Source organism: Epithele typhae (genome assembly GCF_022376455.1).
Source record: "Epithele typhae strain CBS 203.58 chromosome Unknown BXZ73scaffold_15, whole genome shotgun sequence".
NCBI classification, from domain to species: domain Eukaryota; kingdom Fungi; phylum Basidiomycota; class Agaricomycetes; order Polyporales; family Epitheliaceae; genus Epithele; species Epithele typhae.
In genome coordinates, this window is record NW_025954206.1 from 416,231 (window position 1) to 441,114 (window position 24,884).

General features: G+C 58.1%; 5 protein-coding genes across 5 annotated transcripts; 2 read left to right on the top strand and 3 right to left on the bottom strand.

The window, feature by feature from the left end:
• Window positions 1-956: 956 nt before the first annotated feature.
• On the bottom strand, window positions 957-4,557 carry BXZ73DRAFT_76503 (uncharacterized protein; the record flags this gene model as incomplete). Its single annotated transcript, XM_048022444.1, has 16 exons — window positions 957-1,516; window positions 1,573-1,764; window positions 1,821-1,877; window positions 1,937-2,176; window positions 2,237-2,323; window positions 2,375-2,737; window positions 2,793-2,860; window positions 3,010-3,028; window positions 3,213-3,297; window positions 3,369-3,390; window positions 3,466-3,694; window positions 3,746-3,790; window positions 3,842-3,925; window positions 3,992-4,057; window positions 4,122-4,199; window positions 4,263-4,557. The coding sequence occupies 16 exons, from the start codon at window positions 4,555-4,557 to the stop codon at window positions 957-959; spliced, it is 2,490 nt and encodes an 829-aa protein (XP_047879319.1).
• Window positions 4,558-7,355: 2,798 nt separating this feature from the next.
• BXZ73DRAFT_100091 (uncharacterized protein) lies at window positions 7,356-8,530 on the top strand (the record flags this gene model as incomplete). The annotated part of the gene is made up of 5 exons (XM_048014465.1): window positions 7,356-7,515; window positions 7,569-7,637; window positions 7,716-7,994; window positions 8,052-8,310; window positions 8,368-8,530. The coding sequence occupies 5 exons, from the start codon at window positions 7,356-7,358 to the stop codon at window positions 8,528-8,530; spliced, it is 930 nt and encodes a 309-aa protein (XP_047879320.1).
• Window positions 8,531-9,478: 948 nt separating this feature from the next.
• Window positions 9,479-14,814, top strand: BXZ73DRAFT_100092 (uncharacterized protein; the record flags this gene model as incomplete). The annotated part of the gene is made up of 13 exons (XM_048014466.1): window positions 9,479-9,628; window positions 9,686-9,803; window positions 9,879-10,073; window positions 10,125-10,241; window positions 10,296-10,403; window positions 10,463-10,733; window positions 11,449-11,636; window positions 11,687-11,779; window positions 13,625-13,666; window positions 13,721-13,834; window positions 13,905-14,105; window positions 14,157-14,338; window positions 14,482-14,814. 13 exons carry the CDS (start codon window positions 9,479-9,481, stop codon window positions 14,812-14,814), a joined length of 2,112 nt encoding a protein of 703 aa, XP_047879321.1.
• Window positions 14,815-15,336: 522 nt separating this feature from the next.
• Window positions 15,337-16,447, bottom strand: BXZ73DRAFT_76506 (uncharacterized protein; the record flags this gene model as incomplete). Its single annotated transcript, XM_048022445.1, has 3 exons — window positions 15,337-16,153; window positions 16,211-16,301; window positions 16,357-16,447. The coding sequence occupies 3 exons, from the start codon at window positions 16,445-16,447 to the stop codon at window positions 15,337-15,339; spliced, it is 999 nt and encodes a 332-aa protein (XP_047879322.1).
• A 4,501-nt stretch (window positions 16,448-20,948) lies between these two features.
• BXZ73DRAFT_44727 (uncharacterized protein) lies at window positions 20,949-21,998 on the bottom strand (the record flags this gene model as incomplete). Its single annotated transcript, XM_048019384.1, has 1 exon — window positions 20,949-21,998. One exon carries the CDS (start codon window positions 21,996-21,998, stop codon window positions 20,949-20,951), a length of 1,050 nt encoding a protein of 349 aa, XP_047879323.1.
• Window positions 21,999-24,884: the final 2,886 nt, after the last annotated feature.

A 24,884-nucleotide genomic window follows, 5' to 3' on the forward strand; every position in this document is an offset into this window, starting at 1 on the left:
CGGAACCACGAGGCGGCAGGCCGGCAGGACCAGGGCCGTACGGTTGCCGGGAGTCGGAAGGTATGTGGACGATGATTAGCGCGCTTTGGTCTACCGAGATCACCGACGGGGGCGACGCACCTGCACTCCGATGCCCGCGGCGGCGAACGAGGCTCTGGACGGTGTAGGACATGATATCCCCGTGTCTGGGTCTGATCTCCACGAGAGCCCTGCGGTGAGTGGCGTCAGGTTGCCGATGCCGTCGAGAACGAGACTTACCGTCGACGTGCAGGCCTCCGAATCCGACGAAACTGGCTTGCAGAGCAGCGTCTACTTGGGAGGGTCACGCGCGCATCACCCGTCTTCCTGCCTGTAGAGACGTGTTTGCACCATGACGTGTTTTGCGAGGTGCGTGGTGATCCGTCGATGTGGCCGCGCGTCTATGCTAGGCAGCGACATCGAACTGGACACGGGCGGCCAATGAACGCTCTCAGTCAGAATGGTCGAGACGACTGACACGTGTGGGGTGGTCTAGGTTTTCCCCTTCGTCGCGGCCGATGGATGTTTGGGAAGTCGCAGAAGAGCCGTCCATGAGAGGCGCAATGCTGCATATGTCATTGGCCGATAATCCGGCTCTGTGACTCGTCAGCCGCAGCGCCTCCGTGATCCCAGTGAACCAAATAGATTTCCAAGCGTGCTAATACAGTCCTACAGATCACTCCGACGCATCGTTTCCCTCCCAGGAGACAGCATACTCCACCATCGCCTGTCTCGCCTTTCCCCCGATGTCGAGGAACGTCCTCGCGAACCTTAGGCTACCACACGCAAAAGTGTCAGCCTCGACGACCGCGAAGCTCTCCTCCTTCCCGACCCGTGAGCTCCAGTTCCCCTCGCCGACTGCTCCTTCTCGTCCCACTTCTGATTCTCGGAGAGAGAATGTGGCTCTACTCCTTCAACTCCACTCCTTCCTATAGACCTCAAGCCCCGGTGTAGGCACAGGGGTGAGCGCGTGCTCCCGCAGCTCGGGCGCGCTCGAGCTGCTCAAGACGCTGCACCTCCAGCAGGACGTCGTCGGCGCGCACCGAGACTGGAAGTCGTCGAGCATCTGCCCGACCCGGATAGGGGGCGGGTCGCGCTCGCCCGCTCAGCACGCTGGAGGCACGGGATAGGCGACCGCGGGCGCGGCGGTCGTGCTGGAGCGCTGGCGGGTGGCTCCTTCGTCCATTTGGGGCGCTTGGGGTCATCTGCAAGTGCAGGAACGACGTGTCGAAGTCGCGCGGCGGCGAGCGCTTGGGACGCTCCATGGAGATGCCGTCGTTGAGACGCGTGTCGCGTGTGGGGTCGGTGCGCTGGTCCAGTGGAAAGAACTCCTGATAGGATGCGGGCGAGGGCTGGATTTGAGGAAAGGGAGCGATCACCAGTTGCGGTTGGAATTGGAGGCCGGCGTTGGCGGGCGCGTAGACTGCGTTTCCTTCCACGCCGAACGTCATATCGGATGGGAAGTATCCTCCGTACGTTTGAGGTCCACCGCACACTGCTGTAAGCCGTGGTCAGCAATTGCGACCTTGGCAGGGAACCACTGCTGGCACTCACTAAAGGAAGCAGTGTGCGCTGTGGTCTCTGGAACGCAAGGCGGTTCATGTTCTCCACGCGTCCAGTAGTTCGGTGCGGTGTAGGAAGCCGCTTCTCTCGGTGCGTTCCAAGTGTAGTTATTCGTACGAGGCTGAACCTCTTCTCCGTAGCCGTTGGGGTTCGACATCAACGGGTCGGCAGCGTAGTACGGAGCTGGATAAGCGTGGGCGATGAGCAGGCTATCGGAGCAGAAGTGAGTGGTCACTAACCTCCGCAGTTGCTGAACACTTCTTGCCCCACAGGAAGGATTTTTCCGGATGGTTGTCCTGACCACCATGACGGCGTTAAGCCACATGGATTGCGCGCGAACAGGGATCAAACTCACCGAACATTGTATCCTGATGCCCTCCCGTAAACATTTGCGGTGTGTACTCAGGATCAACCATGTAGCTGGCATAGGCTTGGTAGTAACGAGGCACGTCCCATTCGCTTTGGTTCATATAGTTTGGACCAGCGTTGATCGGAATTGCGGGACGGGGATCGACGAGAGCGTAGTTGGAGGCACCTTCCTCTGCGTGCATGCTGCTGCTCCTCGACGAACCAGACGCAACGGAAGAAGATCCAGCTGCCCATCGGGGTGCGCTTTCAGCGCAACAGCACACGCATAGTCGAGCAGGCTACTCACGCGTGTCAGGAACCACCGTCGCATCGACTGACTCCCCTCCCAGACCTCTGTTTTCCTTCTGTGGAGCATTCGCACCGGACGCTGAGCCTGCTCCTCTGTGAGTTCATGGAACTCGTGTTCTGTTCTGGACGAACTCACCGCGACGAGTCTTCCGTCCTTTTTTCCGGCGATCCGCGCTCGCGACGTTCTCCTGGCTCGCCTTGCGCTTCACCTTGGTCTGGCTGAGCTCTGTGGCTCGGATCATCTCTTTCGCTGCGTCGGTGAACTCCGATTTCTCGCGTAGGATCCCCTCTTCGAAACTGCAGTAGGCAAACGCGAGGACCGCGGGGAGAGTCGTGGTGGGCGGTGTGGTCAAACCTGTGGCCATGATGGCGATGCGTGCGTCGAGACCTCGGGGGGGTGTGAAGCGGAAGCGAGATGCTGGGGTGTGGGGGATGTGGTCAGGATAGGCGAGGGAGAGGCTGAGAGTGAGGGTAGCGGATCGCAGGCGGTGGCTGAGGCCTAGGTCGCGGGTTGGGTTGGCAGACGCCCGATCGCTTGACGCGTTGGGTCACACCTTGCGCATCCGCCTCGTGGTCGGTCACACACACCGCGACGTGCGTGTCCTCGCGAATACGCATAGGACTGTAATGTATCGAGGTTTACCTAGCTTCTTGGCAGCTCTTGGCTCTGACCACTCAATCCCTCGCGGTTCGTATCGATGACCGAAAGATTGCGATTACAAACGTACAACGACTCTACTTTACAGCAAGGTATATAACATGGTATCTTACATCGCGTTCCAAAAGTGCCCTATGTAAAGCAAAAAGCTCTCTCAAATGTGACGGCGTTATGCCGCCTGTCTACTGACCGCTGTCCGAAACAAGCTAACCACTTCGAATCTCTCAAATGAGTACTGCGATAACCATACAGCACCTCATCGTCTCAACGTTCCCTTCCCCTACCGCAGCCTCAGCGGGGACCCATCGAGACGTACCAACTGGCACGGCGTAATTGACCTCCCGTTGGGTAGCGCGATCGGAGACGTTCCCGCCAGCATAGCCTCTTCGTGAGACTCCCACCTGCACGGAACCGTGGTGTGTGGGGCATATGTTGGGATATAGTTGGTGTTTTCCAAATTGCAGGAACGCACGTACGCGAACCGCGGGTGGTTTCTGAAGACAGTGCGGCCGGTGAGATCGCATGATGAGTGCTGCAGCATATCTCGAGGAGGGTAGGAAAGGACGTACCGAACGGGGTTGAATGGAGTACAATCGTACCACCCAGCAGTTGTGAGGTCGTTGCTGAGGATTGGACCACAGGGCTCCATGTCGTCTTCGTCGTCTTCTGAGATTTGCGTAGTGCCGGCTGGGATGATCTCGGCAACGAGCTCCTCCCAGCTACGTTCGTCGTCAGCAAGACTGCCGCTGGGGGTACGGATCTCATTGAACCAAGGCGCATCCCAGAAGTTATCTCCGGCTACAAAAACTCGGTCAGCGAGATGGCACGAGTGGTTGAAGCACGGCTGACCTTGAGACGTTCCAACTGTTGCATCACTAGTCGATGCTGACGTTCCTGGCGGTTGAGGGTCAGAATAGGCTACTACTGACTACCATATGTACGCACCTTCTCCCGTCCGTTCATACGACGCGAAGCTATCATCTTCGAAGGCGGAGAAGTCAAAAAGGTCATCAAACCCTTCGATACCATCTAGAAGGGTTTCCACATCAAGTCAGCAATCTTGGGGGGTCGACTCGGACAAACATAAGCGCGTACCGGACGACAGGATCGGTTCGTCGATGGTGGTCAGATTCAGATCTTCGTGCTCATACAGCAAATATACTAGACGATATGAGAACCGTGTGAGCAAGGCGAGAATGTTACGCACTAAATACATCTAGCGTACCTTGGGGGAGGAACCGGAACTCATCTCTCTCGTCTTCCGACATATCCTCCAGCTCTTCGTCGGTGACACTGTCCCAGTCTAGCCGTATCATATAGCCAATAAGCGTTCCATATCGCATGTATAATCGGACTAAACACTCACCAGGATGCGTGAGCCGCGGCCGCTTGCGATCCCTCTCCCCACCACCCGCCCCGCCACCCGCCTCGTGCTCGGCATCGCCAACAAGCTCTCCTTCATCGCGCGCGCGCTTTCCGAGCGCGCGAGTAGACGTCTTGGAAGGAGCGGCGGCATCTTCGAAGCGGCCCGTTGAGATGGGGCTTGACAGGTCGTCGGAGACTCGGTGGTCAGCAGGGAGGTCGCGGGGATCAGGCCCGGGGTTGTCGGGACGGACGGTCGCAGACGCGCGGGACGCTGTGGGCGCGATGATCACCGTCATTCTTCTCGAACTTTGACTGCGGGGAAGCGGATATGAATGCGTGTTGTATGTCGGAGCTGGGGGGCAAGCGGGTTGGGCCGGTGCGACAGGCCGGTGGTGACAGCTACCAGGGAGGTAAGGCTGGCGAAGGTGCTGTGGTTGGAGGTGCTCGGGCGCGCGATGATTGACGCGAGGAGAGAAGGAAGCGGGAGATTGACGTGTGTGTGATGGCTGTTGGTGGTCGGGGAAAGGCGTTTGTGGGGGCCGGTGTGGGTGGCGAGCGCGGTCCCATCCAAACAGGCACGTGACTGGTTAGAGAACAAAGCAACAAACGGGCATGCATTGTCCGCTTTGCAGCGGAGCTAGAAAAAAGAGTCTGACCACCGGGAAAACACTTTGAATATATCATAAGTTCAAGATGTTCCCAGAACGCTGCTTCAGGGCATTTACACGTACACTACAGTCAGTGCTTCGACAACTAGTTACATGAGGAAGCTAAAGCACAACTGCGCCGGCCAGGACACCAGCTAGCACAAACAGCATCGCGTCCCTGTTCGCGCGTGGACCACCCGTCTGCGCGTCACTGCGCGAAGAAGCTGCGGACGTCGCGCTGGTTAAATCGGAGTCAGCACTTGTGACAGGTTCCGACGTACTATTACTGCTCGATGTAGCCAATGTAGTCGCGATGAGGCTCTTGATGATGCCGGACAGAGATTAGAAGCGCAGTTCACGGTCCATCCTCGAAGACAAATGTTGGTCAGGTTGTGAAGGGGGCGCTGAGGGCACTAGTCGGCTTACCGTCAAGAGCGGCCTGCTCGGTTGAGAAATCGCTATCGCCCGCCGCCCCGCGAAGACGTAGGCCGACGTGAGTCAATGAGGTATAGTGGTAGCGATATCGGGGAACACAAAAGAGCGGAATGCTTACCAAGCTGGGAATGCCGCCACGATCGTCGATGAACTGGCCCGAAACCAGCTGCGAGCCAGGCGCCTGTGCGATAGTTGTCCTGATGTTGCGGCGGACACAGCTATGCAAATCCGTGATGAGCCTTACGATAGCGATCACTAGTGAACCTATGCTCACAGGCAATAGCCAAGATAACAGCAAGCATCGCTGAGGGAGAGGCGAGCATGTCAAAAACTGACCTAGCAACTGCGTAGTGAAGTGAGGAAGACTAACGTACGTCAGAAAAGATGGGCTGTTGTTATACAACTGCGAACGTGCGCGTATTTCCGCCCGCCGTCAGCGCTCCATCCGTGACTGCTAGTGTGGACATTCGCTCTACTTCTTCGCCCCGCCGCCGCGGAGGATGCATACCACGTCTATCGTCCAATATAACACTGCCTGGGCCATGCGACGCTGCTGGCAGGGTTCGTAAGGCTCTGGATGGTTCGGAGAAGACGGAACCACCATGACACCGCAGCTGTATTCACTCAGCGTTCTGTATAGGGCGACAAGAGCTAAAGAGCTTGCACACTCGCAGGGAAAAGGTGAAACGCGCCATTCGTAGCAGTGGACTTGTGCCATACGCGTCTGATTGTCTCTGTACCGTGGAAGGGGCGGTCGCCCCCAAGACACCCGTAAAAAATGTCAGCGCGCAAGTAAACGATACCGATAGGTATGATGAACCACATGCGCTAAGATATAATCGTGAGGTCCCATGCGCGAGGAACCTGCCATACAGCCATCAGCGCCATCGGAAAGCGATGTAAGTTGAAGACACCTCATGGTTGGAACCAGAAGCGTAGAGAGACACGATGTGCCTAAGCGACATGGTACGCAGTTGTGGCCACCACCCGAAAGCATCTGTCCGGCTATTGGTACGAGGGCGGCGCCGATGCGTCGTGGGAACGCGATGCGACGCATGGACCCGCCGGGAGGCAGCATACCAGCGACTGACACGTCGCACGGAGAGGCAGACAATATGCGCCGCACCATGCTCGGGATGTATCGGAGTTGCAATACAGGATATGCATTCGCGGGGGCCGAGGTTGGTGCTGTTCGTAGACGCATTTCAAAACGAACGCAAGACGTCAACTTCCTGGAAAGATGCGGGATGAAGACGAAACAGAACAGTGCTCGAACCGCTCACCTGAGGGATCTCGCAGACGTAGGACGAAAACACGATTTGACATGCTCCGGAGCAGTGTGTGAAATGCAACGTTCACGACTTGCACCGCCGGCACGTCGGAGATGCGGAAGCATACGGCTATTGGACCCAGAGCTCATGCAGGGATGAGCCAGAGCGGAAAAACAAACGCGTGGGCATAAATGACCCCTGTCATGCAAGGCGGTGGAGCTTCCATAGCGGCGCTTGCGGTACGGCCACATTGACTCCGGGTGCCTGTTTCCGGCGGTTTGGATCGCAGAGTGGGACCGCGGTCGGTGGAGAGGGAACCCAGGCGAGAAAGCGGTCGGCGAAGAGCACAGTTGGAGAGACGCGTGGCAGAGCGGTTGCGATGGCAGCGAGTCGGTCTTGTTGAGCTCGTGCCGGGATGGCTGCATCATGTGACCGCGGGAACAGGGGCGAGTGGCGCGGCAGCGGGAGAGGCGCGGCCGGTTCTGGGCTCCGCTCCCACTCCGCCCACCTCGCGTCGTCGCCGTCTGCGCGGCTGCGGCTCCTTCCTCTCGCTCTTCCTCTCGCTCGCCTCGTAATAGCGGGGAGCCTCGTCTCCTTCGCATCTCCCTCCTCCTTTACTACTTACGCCACAAACACGGCCTAATCGCTCTCATCTCCTCTTTTTCCCACACGCCTTATCTTCCTCTCTTCCCCTTCTCCACTACACCAAAGCCCTTATAGTTCTCTCTAATCCCTGCGGCGATGTTGCTCACCACCCCTAGTGCCGGTTGGGGGGTCCATTCCCTGGCCGCCTCTCTGGCCTCGCGCCCTGTGGGCCCCGTCCACGCCTCTCGCGGCCAGCAGCCCGCCACAAGGCAGGCTTCCAAACCTGCTCCTCTCCGCCCCGATACCCTTGACGCCCGTACGTTCCGCCCTCCCCGCAGCTTTCCCCGTGCTCACCTTCCCGCCCCGCAGCTTCCGCGGCGAACAGCCTTCTCAAGCGCCCGACGCCGGCTTCGCCCGTTGAAGCTCCGCGCTTGTTCGGTGCGTCCGCTGCGCACAATTCCTGGCTTGTTTTGACTCCGATCATTCGATCACTTCATTCCGTCCATTCTCATCCAGACCTCGACCCGTCTCCATCCCCTCCGTCGACGCCCACCAGCCCCGTCTGCCGCTGGGGTGGCGACCCCGACAAGGACACCCGCGGCGTCACCGACGAGGACATCGCCCTCGCCCTCGCCTGCGCCGAGTTCACCAGTGGCGACGCCCTGCACGCACTGATCGCACAAGTGGCGCTATCCACCATCCCCGGCGTCCTGGTCGACTCCCGCGATCCCAGCAAAGAAGTCGAGGAGGCGATCTTTGGCGCCTGCTATACTGTTCCTGCACCATCGAGGAGTTGTGAGTTTTTTGCGCTCGCGCAGCCGATCGAAGCTCATCGGACCGTATCCTTTGCAGTGTATGCACTCTCTTCGTCGTCATCTTCGATCTCCACCGCCTCCTCTTCCTCGCTCTCCGCCGTCTCCTCTTCCGATTCCATGTCTTCGTTGCCTCGCGAGCTCGAGGACAAGATGCTCCATGACTGGGCAGAGGAACGCGTCACCGGTTTCTGCCTCAACTCCACACTTCTCCAAGGCGCAAACACGACCATTGAGCGGGCGCATCCTGTTGAGCCAACGCTCCACTACAGCCTCCTCCGCCACAAGTGCGAGCTCGAGTACGCATTTCCTTTTCCTCTGCCTGAGGAGGGTGCTGATCAGATGCGATCACTCAGGATCAACGACAGGTGCGAGCGCATCGGCAGATATGCCCCGTGCTACACCAGCCCCGTTCTTCTCGATGAAGGCTGCACGCTGTACGGACGCCGCATGCAAGAGAATCTCTCTCGCCCCGGCCGATCTCCACTCTCCTCCGATTTCCTTTCCTCTGTCGCTTGACTGCGCACTTTCTCTCTCCTCTACCATACGCCGCCCTCGCGTGATCTTCCACGATAACGACGTCACGTCCCACGCCACGTCTCTCTGGGTTCTTCCACGACGTCTACGCCCCGCATATCGTACCATCACCACCTCATAGACGCGTTCAACCCTAGTCAACCTTTCCTTCCCAGCATCGCGCTGTCCAATCCGTCTCGGGCCACCGCCCGCTGCACACCCCTTGTATCACTCCCATTACCCGCATTCCCTCCCGCGCCTCCTGCACATCCGTACCTCCGCACCCCCCGCGCCACTCAACGACTGAACGTCCCCGCATGTGTATCATACCGCCCGCGCCGGGGTCCCCTCACGCCACCCCCGTCCCTTGAACCCCGCCACCTCGGGCCTCGGCCGCTCTCGCGCCACGATCGTCACTACGCTATAACCGGATATTGTGTTGGTATATTACCGTTGTCTTAACTTTTTGTCGTACTTTGAGAATCAATCGAGTGTTGTTGTATACTGTGTTGTATACTGGCCGCGCACCTGCACGTCTGCGCGTTGGCCAGATCGCGTCGCTCTGACCTTGGAGTCCCTGCTCGCTTGGCAATGGTGTGGGTGGTTGACGCCAGAAAATCGCGATCACATGATGAAGAGACGCGACGCGTCAGATCCGCTGCAGGCGCGTCCACTATCAAGAGGAACACTACGCCCGACAATGCGCAACATCGTGAATCGCACGACGGTGCGTAAATCTCCGCATGCAGAGAGGTTATTTAGGAGACTTATGAGATATTGAAGTCTATCCTCTACAGTGACCATCTGGGCCGCAGTCGGACGGCCACTTGTTCCTTTGTTCACTCAACCAGTCACGTGCGAACGATGGACGGCCGCGTCTGTAGCTAAATTGCCCCAGGCAGCCCCCCTTCTTGCATCCACCACACGACAGGGAAGTCTCCCGCTTCCATCATGTATCGTCCACCACCCCTTTACAGCATGGGACCAAGTGCTACGCCCTCTCCGTCCGACCCGCCGTCTTCCCGCCCGCTCGCCGGTATCCCCTCCTTCCACGAGCGCGACCTCCAGCCGCACCTTACCACTGTTCGCGCTCAATCTTTGGTGAGAGAACGTATCGAGAAGCATACCGGTTCTCGTATTGACTCCATAAAATCAAAGAGGTCTTACGAGGAACTGGAGCCCGCGAGCCCGCGGAGCGACGGTGAAGGTGATCGCGGCGCGGGTGGCCAGGATGGTTGGTGGCCAGATCACCAGCGTTCGAGCTCGGGGATGCACGGTGAGTAAATGTATGCTTTTGGATCCCGTTTCGTTCTTATGACTCGCGTTATACGCTGTGTTAATCATCCTGCAGAACGTATGGCCATGGGCGGAGACTATGACAACACGATGTCTGACCACATTGCTGCGCCTGTGCCGCAGCCGAAAATTGGGTTTTCGTCTCCCACCTCGGCGCATCTTCTTAAACCCCTGCCATCATCAGGACCAATCTCATTTGAACCCGATCTCCTTCAGCCGGAGGGATTCGTGGATGCTGCACCACTGTTCGGTTCGTCTCTGCTCTCAACATCATCGGGCCTCGATTTGACGCGGTGAACAGTCGCAGGATTTCTATCCGTGGACCCGAGCACGGATGGACTCGATAACATCATAAATGGTGCCATCCCTTCTTCAGCTCTCGGCGAATATACCTCGTTGACGGAGCAGATCGCCCGCGGTACGCACGCACCAAACTTGTCGCCCACGAGAAACTTCTCATTCGTCCGCACAGAGAACCCCCATCTCCGCGAACAGCTTTCCATCGACCTTCAGAACAGCTCCCCCAACTCGCTCGAGGTCGGTGTAGTAGGAAATCTGCAGGAAGACATCGATGCGTTTTGTGAGTGCTCGTCTATTTGCACTGGATACTATGGGGAGTCGCTGATGCTCTGTTATCAGGTGTGTCTGACGCCGACTGGGACAAGCACCCGCTCGTGAGCGAGGGCGTTCCCAGAGGTCCGAGCATCGCTGCTGAGAACTTCTACGGGGAAGACACTCACGTCTCGGACTGCAACATCGACATTTCCATGTCGTCCAGCGACGCCGAAGACGACGAAGACATGGAGCCCTGCGGCCCAATACTCCCTTCGGAGCTGACGAACTCCCCAGCTTCTTTGTCCACCTGCGCTCCCGCATCGGTGCCAACGTCAATCACCGCAAGGTCCTGGTAGTACGTTTCGCGTGGTCCTGCTCAATCAAGCCGCCGTGCCCCTGAACCCAGGATCGAGTTCCCGTCGCATGTCATTTATCAAGATGCTATCATGTAACATACGTACCAAGAATATAACGCTTGTCTATCAATCTCTTGTGATACTCTGTCTCCGCTGGCTGGCTCGGCAAGCGAACAGGGAGACCTGGAACTTTTATCGTTTGTGACTACCGATACAGTATCAACAAGTCGATACTCACCAACCGCAGTGCGCTTCAGCGATCGGCCAGTCCTTCCATGCTCAGACGGGCCGCTGCGGCACTTGCATCTTGTGATGATTATGGAGCTTGAATATCGCGCAAAGGCCAGATTCTGCGCACCCGTGTCGCCATCGTCCAGCCGCGGCGTGTCCCCGTTGCCCCTCGAGGGCTGGACTCGACGGGTAGCGCCACGTTCGGCAGCGACGGTGCATGACGCATGCGCTTAGATGACCGTATGGCGTTGTAATACTTGTCTTTGAAATCGCTTTTGGCTGTGGCCCATCAGCAACAAAGCAAGATTGTGGCCGCGCGCGACAGAAAAATATATATGGGGCGCACCTCCTCGACTGCTGCTAGAGACCGCCGAGCAGCAGTCGAGCGGCGCAGGAACAGAAACACAAATCGTGGTCCACCGCGCATACGTGAGTCATCCGTCCTGGCTCCGAGCCTTCTCTGACCACCCGAATACCGTCTAGCGCCAGTCTCTACTTAGACGCGGAGCCGCTCCCAACCACCACCCGATACCTCGCACCCGACAAAATGCCCATCCCCGAGAAGAGTCGAAAACACAAGCGAGTGAATCCTTTGCGAAAGCGAGTTCCCCGCCTCGAGGAAGACTCGTCCGCCGTTTTCGTCGTTGGGTTCGGCGGGCTACATGTTGACGGTGAGTCTCTGCGCCAAGAGAAGCACCCAAACTGACATGGCCTGCTGCAGGAGTCTCTTGGAAGTCCGACTCGAAGACTGGAGACGACCTCGTCTTCTACAATGTCCAAGGCATCGTCCGCTCCTGCCGGCACCGAAGTACAGGTACGCCACTGTCGGCGAGCCCCCCAGACTGCAGCACGCTGACCACCCCCCGCACGCCTCTCTCGCTGCCCGGGAAACGCACGGATCCCCTCCACACTCGCGTCGCGGCTCGGAAAACAGACGCGACGGAGCGCACGGAGAGCTTCGGGCTCTGCGGAGACCGCCTCCGGACACTGGGTGGCAAGTGCCTCTCTCTCGTGCGATCCTGCGAGGTACGACGGTGCTCACGCACCTGCCTTTCTGCCCTCCTTCGTGCGGACGCGCAGATGACATCCGCTTCGTTACATATGGCTTTCGGCCGTTCGTCGTCCCCGCGGGCTTGGACCGACCGTTGCGCCCGACCTGCGGCTGACTTGATGGCGGCCGACGGCGGCTCTCGCGGCGGTCTTCCGGACGCGTTGCAGCGAGGACGGGGTTGGAGGATCGAAATGGAGAGGAAGCGGAACAGAGGAGACATGGATGAGCGGCGGTTCACAGCGGCGCTGCTGTTGACACGGTTGCTGGTGTTCGTGGGCTCGGTCATTTGTGTAGTGGCAATCCTCGACAACGCATTCATTGCGAGCGTTGTGATGCCCTAGATAGAGTCCATTCAGCGTTTTTGTTGACCAGGACAGAAGGGGCAGCGCACCCGACCAAAAGTTGTTGCCCAGTAACTCGAACGAGCACATGCGACGAGACACCGAAGTTCATGGGCGATCGATCGGAGTGCATTGCGGAAAGTCAGAGACCTGCATTGACCTACGGAGGATTTAGATGATCGGAAAGAGGCTTGAGACAGACTGAACATTGGAGAGCTCACCGAATCGAACTTGACCTGGGCGTTGAATCGGCCGTGGGTACCCCGTCCACATCTGGCACTTTCATCAATTGTCAGGCGGCATCTCCTGTCTTTGCCGCATACACTGACTGCACAGACAGCATATCTACGTCCCGACTCGGCTTTCGTCGGTTCTGGAACCAGCTTTTGCTCGTCTTGCCGTAGGCCCCTCGCATTCAGCAGACTTCACGCAGTCGCGCAGGATGGCTCGTTTGAATGGGCGCATACACACGCAAAAACAAAACGAGGCAAAGACAAAGACATACGCGGAGTGCGAAAAATACGTTCAGTGCAATCCACGGACGCCTATCCACCGACCGACCCTCCAGGCCACCACGTCCTTTCCCGCCATGAAACGTTGTCCTGCGACTTGAGGTGGCCGGTGTCTTCAGCAACGGTGAGTGGGTTGATCGCGGGACGATGAAGCTGACGTCGAACGACAAGGACATGAAAGCGGGCAGCAGAACAGCGTGGCGAGTCGTCGTCGAGGGCAGCGACAAGCACAACTGGAGAGCGTTCTTCGCCCGGGCCGCCTACTCGGGAACTTTGTGCATGTTTGGCCGTTTTTTGTCCTTGACCACCCTCTCGTCCAACGGCCGCCATGACGCGTGCGCACGTGATCGACGTGTATGCCCGCACGTGTCTGGCTTTTGTTGACCGCCTGGTGGGCGAACAGAGAGCTTCAAGCGAGCGCCTTTACGCGGCAGGCACGTTAAAGCCCGCGCGTCGGTTGGCGCCCTCCAACACCATCCGTCCCCTCCCCCACTCTGCAGGACAATTGTGCACTTCTATTTCTTGCTCCCTCCTCCCTCCTCCCTCCCCTCCCCTCCTCCCTCCTCCCTCCCCTCCCCTCCTCCCTCCTCCCTCGTTCCCTCAAAATGTCCGTAGCCGGACCACTCCTACCCTCCGTCCCGGGACCACTCGCCGTGCTTTTACTTCACGCTCTGGCCGTTCCTGGGACCGGAACGCAATCTTGTATGGCTTCTCTCTACCATTCTCATCCTCGTCGCTGACGTTTTTCCAATCAGCTACCACTGTCAACGTGCTACCCTCTCCCAAACAAACCGAACGTAAGTCTTTTTGCCGTAATAATCCCGCTCTTGTTTTCCAACCACCCGCATCAGCCACTGAGTCAACCAAAGGCCCTCCCTTCGGCGTCCCCCTCACCCGCACTGTCAGTGGTGGCCTCCGCTACATAGCTCTCGATTACTCTGACGAAGGATACTTTTCTGATTCCGGTAAGCAAGCCATCGTATCTCTGTGAAATCCGGAGGCTGATCTTGGGTCGCCCCCGCTCCGCAACTTCAGACGTCACTGTCGAAGAGGTTACAGAGGATGAAGACGAAGAGACGGAACGAGCGATGGCACTCGCTATGCACTATTCCATGAACTCGCGTATTCCTGCTGAGCTACAAGGTGCTTCTCACGACGACGAGGGCGAAGAGGACGCTATCAACCAATACAACTATGCGATGGCCACCCTCGCGGCCACCACCGCGTATCGCGACGGTGAGCAGGATCATTTCGTGTATACTGAGCAGATGCTCATCCTGCGCGTAGATCATAAGCCGAACTCATGTGCTCCGCCCATTGACGCTCCTGCATCCGCCGAGATCGAGATGGTCCGCGCCTACGGCATTGACTTCAACGCTGGTGCTCTATACCTGTCTTGCTTTTACCAGGGCACTTTACCTCTTCGGCGGCGCATCATTCCTACGACGTTGTACGAGACTGTGATCCAGGTGCACTTTATGAAATGGTACGTCTACATGGCGCCTGAAACGCTTTTCATTTTCTGACAAGCTTCGTGAGTAGTCTGAAACGCGTCAGTCGTGCTGGCGACGTGGCCGCCCCGATTCTCAAGTGCTCATTCCCGCGCTGTGAGGGTGAACCCGAGTTCCGTAGCCGTACTGGCCTCGACAAGTCGGGCGTTTTCGTGCCGCGTGTTCCTCCAAAGGGTCTCGACACCAGGTCGGCACTGAGGAAGGCGCGCAAGAGCATTCAGGGGAAACTCGCCCAACAAATCGAGCCCAAGAAGCTCCGGCACGCGCCACGTCCCGTCAGCCAGGACTCCGAGCCGCGCCTCCACGTTCGCTCGCGCGAGCCGCCTTCGCCCGTTCCAACTCGTATAATTGCTCGCAATCGGAGGTGGTACCGTCACCGCTCCAGTCTCCCTCTGGACATCACTCATCTCGTTCTAGCCTCTTCGGAGGACTAAGACATCACCGAACCCCCAGCGATCCCATCACGAAGTATCTCGCTTTCACTCCGTACCGCTCTCCTCCCGCTTCTCTTGCTCTGCGTTTTGATATCTCACCTCACGATCCTTACGACTCACGATCTATATGCTCTACTCTTATTCTCTCATCTCTATCTCCATCCATCAGACCCTCTGTACACACTCTCGCTATCGCTTTCCATTTCTCGTCCCCCAGTTTGTTGTCTCGTCTCTGTCGCATCGTTATGCTCTGTCTCGTCAAGTGTCAACCCCGATTCCTCATTTACTCACGCTCTCTTAGGATCACTGTTTCCCTGGACCACCCGACACAACCCCGTCTGTATCTACCGCTGCCAGTCCACTTACCCGTGACTGCGCTGCGACTCGTCACTCGTTCTCTCCGAAGATCTTGTATACTACTATCGGACATCATGTATAAGTACTCGAATTTATCGAAGTCCTTGCATTCTTGTACGAAGACTATCTGCACGTCTACAAAGACAGTTGCAGACGATATAGGCGTCATCGTACAAGTCTCTGCGTGGTCTGGGAGCAGTCCAACGCGCGGCGCCGCACCACTCGCCAGATCCTTGCCTCTTCCAACGCCTCGATACTCCCGAACGCAGCCATCCGCACCGGTTCCTCCCAACTCGTTCTCCTCTTCGGGTCCCGTACCGCCGCCTTGAGCCGCGAGTCGAGGCCGCCTCCCGTCCTGCTCGGCAGGTTCTTCTCCCTCCTCTCCTTCCGCGTCTTCGGAAGCCTCAGCGCATGGTAGGCGTGCACCTTCCACAACGCCTTCATAAACGGGCCAGGCTCGAAGCGGCCCTCCCACCACCGCTCCCCCGCCGGACAATGGAGCGCGTGCGGCGTGGTCAGGCCAGGAAGGAACCCGCGCCCTCCGCGCGGCCCGAGCTCCGCGCAGCGGCACGCGCGCCCCTCCTCGTCTTCCCTTTCTACGTCGTCTTCGTGGATCTCGGGCCCGTTCCCGGGGCAGACGACGACGTGCATGCTGTCGAGCGCCGGCGCCGGCCCGCGCAGGGCGCCCGTCGGGGTCTCGCGGAGGACGCGGTAGAAGGCGTGCGAGCCGAGGCGGAGCTCGGGCAGGAAGTAGAGCGGCGGCGCGGCGGGGTCGCCCGTGCAGTGCACGAGGTACCACCGCTTGGGGAGGACGGTCGCGGGCGGGCGGAGGCGGGAGAGCGTGCGGGGGGCGGGGGTGCCTTGCGCGCCGGCGCCGCGCTCGGGCTGCTCGGCCGCGTGCCCGGTCGCGTTGAGGTCGAGGTGTTTGTGGAACTCTGTTGCGAACCTGGACCTCCCCTTGGGGGGCAGCTTGGGTAGCCGTCTGCGAAGTGGATGGGATATCAGTGGTCGTTGTGTGATGGACGTGATCGAGACGTACCGGAAGAACTCGTGGGTTAGGACGAGGGCGTGGAGAGGTATTATTTCGGACGTTCTCTGTCCTTTGAACTCAGGTGTTGGAACAGGTGCATCTAAAATGGGTGCGTCTTAGAAACTGTTCGCGAGAGATATGAATGGACTATCTACCCCAATAGTGGTCCAGCTTTTGTCGCTTCGGGGCACGAGCCCCAGTGGCACCGAAAGCGTCGTACGAAGTCCGCTTGAGTAGAACACTCATAGTGTTTGTGAGGGAATTGTGGCAAACAGAATGTCTAGGTCGGAGTGCGATCGTTCTGGTGCAGGTGATGGAAGGTGGTTGGAACTACTTGAGCGCCATAGTCGCAGCGGAGTGTCAACCGACGCCGCCGCCGCCGCTGATGGCGGCTCACACGTTGACGCTCCCCATTGTACTCTCGGGAGCCGGGTGCGGTCCCGACATCACGTCGGCAGTATTTCTGAACATGCCGTGGAGTTTCATTGCACCATTGTCGCGATGGAGTCGTATGGCGCACAATGGGACTGATTTGATCGATGTTTGTGCAGAGCGGGTAATCGAGAACACTCTGGCGGACGAGATATCTTTGGTAAGGCAGGAGGATAAATGCTATGATGTGGAACAAACAACTCGTGTGATGTGAGAGGCTACTGGCTACATGAAGATGGTGATCCTTGAGATTTTTTAGTCCGAGGGATGAGATAGTCCGTGTGATGTGGTAATGCGTGTGGTACGTGAGAGGGTGCGGTATGGTTCTGAAAGAGAGGGAATCATAGAGGATAATGGCATAGAGAGAACATGACGGAATCGTGAAAAATGGGAGCGGCATATGTCAAGGAGATGTACTACCGTGAAATGAGAATGGGCGCAATGAAAAGGTACCACAAAGAAGAGCAATTACTCGTCGCTGGACGGGTACTCCTCGTAGACGATGGCTGGCTCATTGTCGGACCCGACGGGAGTGCCCACCTCGGAATCATCCTCCGAACTGAACTCCTCCTCTGAGCTGTACTCGTCTTCAGAGCTCCAAGGGTACTCGTCCTCGGACAACTCGTCGTCCGCCTCCGAGTGGTAGGACCAAGACGCCTCGGATTCGGATTCTGATTCTGATTCGTAGGAATCAGACCAATCGGCGATGTCCAAGCTCGGGCTGGTGTTCCAGTCGAACACGGCACGAAGTGCCCCTACGGTGCCTTGAGTGGTCGCCGGCTCTGGCTGAGTAGTGGCCACAGCGGTGGAATAATAGGCGGCAGTGTCGAAAGAAGACATTATAAAATCTGAGCGTTATCTTCAGCATTCCTTAATCCAAGCAATGATAAATATGTGACGAGCCTACGTACGGTGATACAACAGAGGGGTTCTGATACAAGTGCGGGGGAATGATGGTGGGGAGGACGTTTGGTGGGGGACCGGTCGGATTTATAGCACGCGCGCCATTGGAATTCAACTGGTTGAATGCCCATTCAACAAAGTGCACGGGGCTGACGCAATATACCACGAACGAAACACATAAGCGAGGTACTTTGGAACAGTCGCCGCTCCATGGCATTGCAGAGATCATGCAGCGTGCCTGAACACTTGGAAGGAAACACAGCTCGTGCGTCCCCTCACTGCCATTATACCTCGTACTGGTGAGTGTTCGGAATTCCGGCAAGACCTCAGCCGAACGGCACTCCATGAACCCCGACACGCCCTGCAGGTCTCCCCGTGTTACGTAGTAAATGTACCCGTCCTCGGCGCTCCGTCTTGGTATCCAAGGCTACTAAAGTCACGAGTACTAGTATGAACGGCCTTTCTGTCGGACTGCGCCCGTGGTCCTTCACTCAGCGATTGGATCCATGCGGTGGTTGAACACGGCACGAATGACAATTGACACCCTATACCACAATGTCGCCGCCCATTGGTCAAAGATTCCAAACATCGGCTGCCGGAACACTAAGCCAGGGTTGTGCGAACATGCTGCATCGGCGGCACGGGCTGGTGACCCATTGTTCTCCCTTTCGGCCATCCCGGGGCGACACGTGTGACGGACAAACACTAGTGACACGCGTTGGTGCTTCTCCACGGGCCGGCCGCCGGGGCTTTACGCTCTCGAAACAACATGAACAAGTTCTTTCCCGCGCTCGGGACAATGAGACTTCTCGAACTCAATTTGCGTGGCCGTCGGGCGACTGCTTGACGAGGTGGACAACTGCCTGTCTTCCTTGATCCCTGGCAGACTTTGGCGTCATGGGAGCGATTTGAGACGGGCGCGAGGTTGGAAGAATGGGATGTCATAGAGGGGCATGGTAACTAGGCGACAAACAGTGCGATAACAAGCACAGCGAACAGCCAAAGTACGCAGATGACGGAGACCGGGGTGGAGAGGCGGATAAAAGAAGCAGGAGGGAGGGGGTGATCGGTGATGAGTGATATGTACAGAATACACTATCTACAGATACAGCGGCAAGAGAGACACCGTCGGGGAGAAGAAGACGAGCCGTCGTGGGGAAACATAAAGTGCGGAAGGGACGCGTCGTCGCAAGTCGTGAAGTCGTCAAAGTTCGTCACTGCCCATCTCGTCGAAGCGCATGTGTAGGCACGTCCGCGGGGAGCACCCGCTTGCCCGCCGCAGCAGCAGCAAGGATGGCGAGATCGGCTTCGGGCTTCAAAGCCGCTTCAGGTCCGCCGCACGCCGCCGCTCAAGCATCCGCTCTGCCGCCTTCGCGTAGTCCATTACCCTCCACGGCATCTGACGGTGCGCACCCCACTTCATCGAACGCGCCGGCGTGCCCCTCCGTGGGGGCTCCGAAGCGCCACGAGCGAAGGCCTGCAGGTTCGGGGGCTGGATGAACCCGCTGTGGAGGGCGGCCTGAGTGTCCAGGACGAAGTCGATGCTGCGTTCGTCGAGGAAATCGAGCTCCGGGTCCTCGAGGCCGGCGTACGAAACGCGGCGGAGGATGCGGTGTTTGGTGAGCGCATGGCGGAGGGAGGGAGACACGCGGCCGGCAGCGCGCCCGCTGCCGAGCGTGCGTGGGAGGGGGCGGATTTTGAGAGGACGGGGTAGGAGGGAAGGCTGATCATGGCAGAGGGCGTCGAAGAGAGAGAACGGTGTGGGCTGGCGGTAGGCGGAGAGAGGAGAGGAACCAGGTGGCGTCCACCCGCGTGGCTGAGTTTTGCTTGGGCGTAGAAGACGTGCGGCTCCAGGCGTAGCGCGCTGCACGACGCAGTTGCAGCTGTACAGAGGTTCGGGCACAGGTGGCAGCGGCGGGGAAGACGAGACCAGACGATCCACGTGGCAGACCTCCAGCCGTTCCGTTTGGCCAAGCACCTTCACAGGCAACAAGGGCGACGAATCATCGTCGAAGACGTCTGTGGAGCGAGTCAGAACTACTCCAAGGAATTTCTGGAAGAAGGCGCACAATCTGCTGTCCAGTCTTCCAGGGCTGGCGCCCTCTTTGCCTTCGACTTCCTAGGTCTCGGGAGTGGGGCGATCCTGCGATCTGTTGGGCATCGTGATGTAAGTATACAGGCCTTCCAAAATTCCAGTTCAAGCTGACTTTGGACGGGAACGGCTCTGTTTTCGTCCTGCAGGAGGCGGGAGGTGCGTGTCGTGGCAGCGACAGGTGTCGGCCGGCGGTGGGTAGTAATCCGCATACCGCCAGTGATGACAACCGCTGAAAGGACTGTGGTCAGCACCATGAGAGTGTCATTGAGGCGTAATAGAGACCGCACGTTTCGCTTTGGCGAGCGCGTTGCCCAACAGCAGGCGTGTCGCTTCCGCTGCCTCGCGGAAGCCGTCGTTCATGTTGACGTGGTCATGCCACACGAGGGTCGAGCCACGGTAGCTTCCCCCGACGTGATGGGTGTTCTGCGAGGACCGTGCGGACGTGAGGAGAGACAAGGGAGCCCTCGTCGCGGTGGTCATCGTCGCGTGAAGGGTGCCACGGGAGTGGCGGGGGCGCGGTGGTTAGGGCTGTGAAAATTTTCGTGGCAGTCGCTGGGACGCCAAGAGGGAAGGAAAGAGTGGAAGGATGGGCGTGGACGCGGGACAAGACGCGTTGCTGCGCCCTCGCGAAGACCTGGGTCGAGTCGATGCGAGGGTGCGGGTGGAGGCGGCCAAAGAGGGGCTGACGCACTGGCGCCGGAGCGGCCACGGCGCGTGTATAGCACGCGGCCCGCCACGTGACATGCGCGTCGCGGGTCGTGGGATAGTTGACGCGTCGGTGGCGGAGGCGCCGGCTTGAGCGGTGAATATTCCACCACCCAAGGGAGCCCGGGGCACACAGTGTGGTTGGCCGTCATGTCTGGATACGTGCGGATACATTCCGAGATTAAAGGTGCAGGCAGAATGGAAGCGACAGCTCCATTGAGCGCCGTACACCTAATACAACATATATCCCTTCCTATCATACGGTACATCTGCACCACGTACTCGCAGATCAACCCGCCCATCCGCGCTTCCTGCAGACCCAAAGTTCGTAAGATCGTATATCCGCCAGGCTGGAGTTCCTTCCGCGGAGTGGTACACCCAGATCTCCTCCAGAACACTAACGCGCGCCAAAATCAGCGCGAAGCGCCTCGCCGCACGATCCACGCTCTCGAAAAACACGTCTCGAAGGATTTCGTGTTTGATCCCGAACATAGGGCGCTCTGGGTCGACTGCGTTCGGCAGGTCGAGGTGAAGTCTCAAGACGCGCAGGTGGCCTAAGCGTTCAAAAGCGCCGGCGAGCAGATCCTGAGGTGCAGTGTTAGTCGCGCTGGTTCACGAGTCGGGATATGCTGCGGGGTATGTGCTCACAAAGTCAGGCGTTCCCTCGTGCCGACTGGTGTCGCGATACCGATGTACCTCAAGCGTCCGGAGGTGAGGAAACTTGTCGATCGCCGTCCTAAACATCTCCTGTTCCGTGCCGTCCGCACGATACTCCAGCGAGAGCTCGCGTAGGCCTGTGATGGAGGAGCAAGAATCGAGGATGCGCTGGACGGTTTCAGCGGAGGGAAGGGGAGAATGCAGTCGAGGGTCGTCGTGACGTAAAGTGTACGTGAACTTTCGCTTCTTCCACAGCGCGACGCAGTGGTGCGGGTACGGCCGAAGAGAGAGAGAGCGCAACGTCTGTGGGAGATGCGCGTACACCTGGTCGCTTGGAGTGGGGTTTGAGATACTGATACGCTCTAGTTCTGGCCAAGGGAACGACTTCGACATGGAGATATGATGCGGCCAGACTGGTGGAGCGGTTTCGCAGTTTGGGTCGTCAATCAAATCCAAGACGAGGACTCGGAGACGTGACATTCCGACGAAGAGAGTGAGAGGAGAGGCGTTGGGGTCCGTCCATCGTGCGCCGTTGAGGTAAAACTCTCGAAGATGTGGCCATGGGAGAGAGGAGATGAGTTGGACGGGCGCCGACTCTGTGGGAAGAACGAGGCGTTCCAGCGTATCGTGGAGGGCTTGGACGGCGGTTTCTATCGCGGGTTGCTCAGAAGAGAGAGCGAGTGCAGAGCGAAAGTCGCCTTTCCTGTACGCGAAAGAGGTCAACGACCCTCGGAGACTCCTTCGAGCAGGCATCATCCCAACATGATCTGGTTCTCGATATAGATAGAACCCGTCGACCTCGAGGTGGCGCAACCGTGAGAGTAGCGACGCCTCATGTACCAACGCCCAGGGAATGGCATGCCCGAGGGCTCCCAAGAACTTGAATGCGAGACATTCTATACGGGTGAAGTCTTTGAGGAAATTGATGAATGCCGTCGTGTTGAAGGGTGTGTGACAAGAAACGAGAGTGTTGTTCGATGGAACTCCCTGCGAGCATGTAACCATGACCGTGATGGATCTAGTTCATGTGGGTTCAATGCAGTTCAAAGGACGCTTGACGACGAAGGTACTCACCTGACGAATGAACACAGCGGGTTCGGGATAGATGCACCCAGGGTGAAATGGTCAAGCTCCACAGAAATTTCACTAAATATGAGCGGCTTGCAGATGTCTCTGAAAGAGCGGCATGTCGCTGAGAGGATACAGATGTCCTGAAAGGAGACACCTCGAAGGATTTCGATAACGACGTCATGGTTCAAAGAATATACCCTGTTAAGCATGTAAGCTTTGGTTTTGATCTATAGACAGGGCTGCGACTCACGGAGACGAACATTGCGCCATGATCGATACGAGAGGATCCGTCGTAGGGGAGATCTCTGAACGGCGTCGCGGTCAATTTTGACTGTCTTATGCATTTGGCCGCGTGTATTGCTTCTCCCTGCTTCCTGTCAACTGTCATGAGTGCGATTGGGAGTCTCTAAGCGAATAATGGAATAATCTCCCAATAAAGATAGAACAGTGTCACGATTATAGAGCTTCTCGCGCAGATCTATGATGATATTCAAATACAGAAGGGGCGCAAAATGCGGAGGACGTACCGACTTCTGCGAAAGGGATTTCCATAAGCAACTTACATATCTTTCACAGTAGCTACAACGTCTATTCCGGCCAAAGGTTCACACAGCAAGCTCACGAGAGGAACAGTAGTTCCAAGTTTGTGCTGGCCGCGCTGTGGCCGCGAAAATCGGAGATGACGTGATCAAGCGGAGTTCAAATTCACTTGGCATCTTCAACGAGTGCGACACAGGTACATAACGACGACTACCGCTCATGTAAGTACTAGCTTATCGTTACTATGTAACTAGATGCTCTCTGAGTCTCAATAAAGAGCGCGATATCTTTGCCCAACGAGCCGGAAAGGTAGGACATGGTCTGCTTCATCATGGACAACATCCTACTTCGAAAAAGGAACAAATGGCGACCGCGGCGCACGGGGGCATGGATCACCAGTCAGCATACACCCGCCACAACGACGACTCAAATCACAAGTCCAGCTGCATCACGACCGGGGTCGCGAACGACGACTCATAGAGAGGGCGGCAGTACATTCGACTCCGATCTAGCCAGGCTTTTGACATAGGCTCTTCTATACCCTCCGCGCTGTGACTGCACGAAAGACTGGATCAGAGTTACGTACGCGATGACGCTCTAGCAAGCTGCATCTCACCTCGATTCCCAGTGCCGTTCAGGATTGGATGTGCGTGCCTCGTACGGGCACATCGAGCACACCCAGAATGAGCCACAGTTCGAAGCCAACTCCCGCGCGCGGACTTTTGCCTCGGCATCGGCCTGGCGGACGGCGTCCATGTGCACCTCGGGGACGCGCTTCCATGTGATATTTCCCGTTCGGTGCTCCTCAAGGTGAAGGATCTGAGCATATCGTAAATCAGTCTCCTCAAGCGCAACGACCATGAAAGCACGCACCGCCGCTTCCCAGCAGAACACCTTGACGGCCATCGGACCCCGCTTCCTCGTCTCCCCCTTGTTCGCCCTGCGCGCCCTCCCGACGCACGTCCGGCAGACCACCCGCCCCTCGCACGCGCGCGCCTCCTCCGCCGTCGCGCACATGGGGTCCATCCCCAGCGCGCGCACGAGCTTCACCACGCACTGCACCTTGTGCACGTCCACCCGCCGCAGCTCGTGCTCCGCCACCTCTCGCGGAGCGCCAATCATGCCCGTCCAGCGCGCGGTCCAGTCCTCGCGCTGGTGAAACTGCCTGCCGAGCGCGACGGCGGCGTAGACATCGCGGCGCCGGGCGCGGCTTTCCGGCCCGTGGTCGTACGTCCAGCAGGAGTGGAGCGCGGCCGCGTGCGGGCTGGGCAGGTTCGTCCGGCACGACCAGCAGTAGAACGTGCTCCCGATCGCGAGGTCGAGCACGTCCGTTTGTGTGCCGTCGAGGGGTAAGCGGAGCCTGGCGCGGGTCATCGCGGCGGTGACGGTGAGGCGCAGGGCTTCTAGACGGTTGTCGGTCCATGTGCGCTCCACGTCGCCCATCGCGACGACGAAGTCCACGGCGGTGACCTCCGGCCCGTCGGCAGCCAGTATGAGGTTGCGGATGGGCTGGGCGAGCGCGAAGTCGATGAAGCGGAGGCGGCGGTGCGAGTCTGGGGTGCGCGGGTACTGCGGGATGTAGTACTGGGCGATGGCGTCATCGAGGATAGGAAATCGCTTTGCACATAGGCGTCTGATGCGGCGTTCGGCCAGGTAAGGGTCGAGTACGTAGAACGCATCTAGCCACCCTGAGAAGGAATATAGGAATGAGAAATGAGATGACAGCGAGTATCACTGGCAACTGGACTTGCCCCTCTTAGTAAGCTTGACGGGCCGATTTACCACAGGGAGGGCCGCCAGCTTATCGATCTCGTCTTGTCCCATTGCCTTGATCTCAGAGCTCCATTTGTTTGACAAGGCGAGGCGGTCCGTGATACTGGATCGATATCAGTAAGTATCTCGTCTGCCGCTTTCTGCGCATGGGCACCTACTCTTGAAAGCGCTGCGCGCGCGTCTCCTCCACCTTCTTCTCTAGTTCCAGACGCTGCGTGTTGAGCAGATCCCGATGCCAACCCTCGCACTCGGGAACGATCTATCAGACGCACTATAAGCCAACGCGCTGAAGCGGAGATAACGGAAGCCTACGAACATCCAGTCTAGATGAGTACAGCGTTGTCAAGTCGCGAAGATCATTCGGCGTGTTGCTCGTATGCGCGTTTATGCTTTGCTCTAAGTGCACCTTGTAGTACCTAAGGCTTCCATCTCCAAAGGCATAACTATGACAAAGAGCATGAGAACACAGAGCACCTTGCGCGCGCGTCGAGTGCTTACGGCTGGAGA